We start from the raw sequence: 2,895 nt of genomic DNA, 5'->3' as shown, positions 1-2,895 counted from the left end.
ATATTTACCCAGTATTTTACATTGAATAGGTCTGGAACGAGCACATGTTTTGAATTTGTTTTGGTATGAGTTTGCATCTCCAAAAATTATTCTAATACATCTCTTCTGTGTTAAGAATACAGGGTTGATAACTTGGTTAGAGACACCACCCCATACTGAGATGGCGAACGTAAGGTGTGATTCAAATAGTGTGTGGTATATCTGCTTGTGCAGTTTTATAGGTAGACAGTTTTTTATGCGGTAAATACGTCCACAAGCACTTCTTAGTTTCTTATTTAGTGATTCGATGTGAGGTTTCCAGTTCAGTTTATCATCAATCAGCACACCTAGAAACTTAGTTGTTTTAACACGTATTATTATGGAGCCGTCTATGGAGAGATTTAAATCATCGGGTGTACTGCATGTAGACGATTCATTTACACGTTTGTTTGGGGAGAAATACATATAACAGCTCTTCTTAGCGTTAATATGTAGTAGATTACATTTCATGTATCTAGAAATAGACGAAAGAATATCGTTAGCTACATTATAAACGTCTTTTTTCGAGTCTGCAGAAACGAATAGGTTAGTGTCGTCAGCAAATAAGATAAACTTGCCTTTATTAGATACGTTGCATAGGTCATTTATATACAGGAGGAATAGTAAGGGCCCTCCGTTTCTACAACGTCCCTGAGAAGGTTATCAACATTATCCTACGGTACTTCTCCGGGGTATTCGGAAGGTTCTCCTCAAGAACGGTGACATCAGACTGGCAGCAGTTTGAGATAGGAATCTTCATGGGGTGTGTGATATCAGTCATCTTGTTTGTCTTGTGCATGAACCTTGGGCATGAACACCTAAAGTCTAAGGTTCCGAGAAGCATTGAGTACATCAAGGATGACACACCAATACCAACTCTGAAGCTGTTTATGGACGATAGCTGTCTGACCACCGCACGTGCAGAAGATATGCAAACGTTACTCAATGTGTTTCAGAAGTATGTGGACTGGTCCAGATTTAAGTTAAAGTCCTCCAAGTCCAGAGCACTGGTGTTGAAGAAGGGAGTGGCTGTGAGGTGGGTTGAGGAGGTAGTGGTAGGAGAGGAGGAGGTGGAGAGAGAGTTGTGTTTGCAGTTGGGTGGTGAGGTGATTCCGAATGTGTCAGAGAAGCCGATAAAATTCCTTGGGAGATGGATAAGAGTGGAAGGAAATGACAAATCAGTCATCGACTCAACCAAGGTCGACCTTAACACTTTTCTTCGGAGACTCGATGAAAGTTCCCTTACTGGACTCCAGAAGTGCTGGGGATATCAGTACATGGTCCTTCCAAAACTGAAGTGGCCTCTTGCCATCTATGATATTCCGTTCACAACAGTTACCAGATGGGAACAGAATACCAACAGTTTCCTCAGAAAGTGGTTAGGGGTGGGGCACACTCTGAGTGGTCTTTGTCTGTTCAGTCAATCATCCAGTGTGGCCTTACCGGTGAGCAGCTTGACAGATACATGGAAGATAGAGAAGTGTCGACTGTTGCAATCTTATCAGACATCTAAGGATGACCTGATTAAAGCAGTCCAGCCCCAAGTTCGTTCTGGTAGAGTTTGGAGGCCTGAGACAGAACTGGAAGAGGCCAGAAGAGATTTGGTCTGTGAATCGGTGCGAGGGATGGTGCAACCTCAAAAAAGAGTTGGCATCGGTTTTGGTGACTGGAAAAAACCTTGGGAGAGGATGGATGAGCGGGAAAGAGAGAGGGAGGTTATGCTGAGAGTGAAGGAGAACATTGAAAGAGAGAGGGAGGTGCAAGTAGGTTCTCTGGAGATGCAGAGCAGGTGGGGTGAGTGGAGAGAGCTCGTAATGAAGACGGATTTGAGCTGGCATACACTTTTTAAGTATGGTGACTCACTTATTGGGTTCATGCTAAGTGCTGTGTACGGCACCCTCTTAACCCCCTCTATGGTTTCCAAGTGGAGTGAAGATGAGGATGGGAAGTGCAAGTTATGTGAGGAGAGGATGGGCACCATTCAGCACATTTTGGCTGGGTGTAAGGTGGCCCTTAGTCAAGGAAGGTATAGATGGCGGCACGACAAGGTTCTGAAGCAGATCTCTGAACAGGTTGTCTTCCATTGTGATCGCCGAGTGAACACTTATAAGAACAAGGCCGGCAATGGAAGACAGTTCATTGATTTTGTTCCTGCTGGGAGGAGAAAAGCAGGTACAGACGACCGGAAGGAGAGTCGTGGTTTTGGGATCCTGAGTGGGTATCGGGATTGGATAGTGCTGTCAGACCTTGAGGGGCAGCTTAAGTTTCCCAGTGAGATTGTGGAAACACGGCTGAGGCCGGACCTTGTGATATTCTCAAGGTCGGCAAAGACAGTTATTTGGTGGGAGCTAACAGTACCATCTGAAGAGCGGATCGCTGAATCGCACGAGTACAAACTCGACCGATACAGTGGTCTGCAGGCTGAGATTCAGGCGAAAGGTTGGTGCTGTTATAATGCCGCAGTCGAAGTTGGAGCTAGGGGAGTGGTTGCGCAGAGTTTGGAGAGAGCTGCGAGGAGGATTGGTTTTAGAGGAAGAGAGCTGAAGAAGCTGGTACGGGACAGTGGGAAAGAGGCAGCCCACTGTTCCAGATGGATTTACTTGTTATCGAGAAAGAGGGAGTGGGAGTTCAGGAAGGTTGGAGCTTGAGAGTTCACTATAACATCTAGAGGAACCATAAACGTTATCTCGTCGCCAATTGCGAGCTCTAACGGGTCTCCTCAAGTGACTCTCGGATCAGATGGTGGTTCAAGGGTGGACTGCTGGGGCGCCTGACAGGAAACCGTATTGCGATTAAAGCCCCGAAACGGTGTCAGGTTGGTAACTGATGATTCTGATCCATGCTCCTGTGAGTTTGCTGTTGTATCTCAACTTGCTA

At 45.8% G+C, this 2,895-nt stretch overlaps 1 protein-coding gene across 1 annotated transcript; it reads left to right on the top strand.

Annotated features, from left to right (window-relative positions):
* The first annotated feature begins 815 nt into the window (after nt 1-815).
* On the top strand, nt 816-2,666 carry LOC134825946 (uncharacterized). Its single transcript, XM_063838154.1, has one exon. The coding sequence runs from the start codon at nt 816-818 to the stop codon at nt 2,664-2,666; it is 1,851 nt and encodes a 616-aa protein (XP_063694224.1).
* Nucleotides 2,667-2,895: the final 229 nt, after the last annotated feature.

The sequence above is a fragment of the Bolinopsis microptera genome, chromosome 1 (assembly GCF_026151205.1).
Source record: "Bolinopsis microptera isolate Bmic1 chromosome 1, MBARI_Bmic_1.0, whole genome shotgun sequence".
In the NCBI taxonomy this organism is placed as follows: Eukaryota; Metazoa; Ctenophora; class Tentaculata; order Lobata; family Bolinopsidae; genus Bolinopsis; species Bolinopsis microptera.
The sequence above is the reverse complement of the archived record's forward strand: the minus strand, read 5'-3'. Positions and strand labels throughout refer to the sequence as shown.

Bases quoted from the DNA above. Each gene is read 5' to 3' on its own strand.
- LOC134825946 (XM_063838154.1), top strand. From the start codon at position 816: ATGAACCTTGGGCATGAACACCTAAAGTCTAAGGTTCCGAGAAGCATT.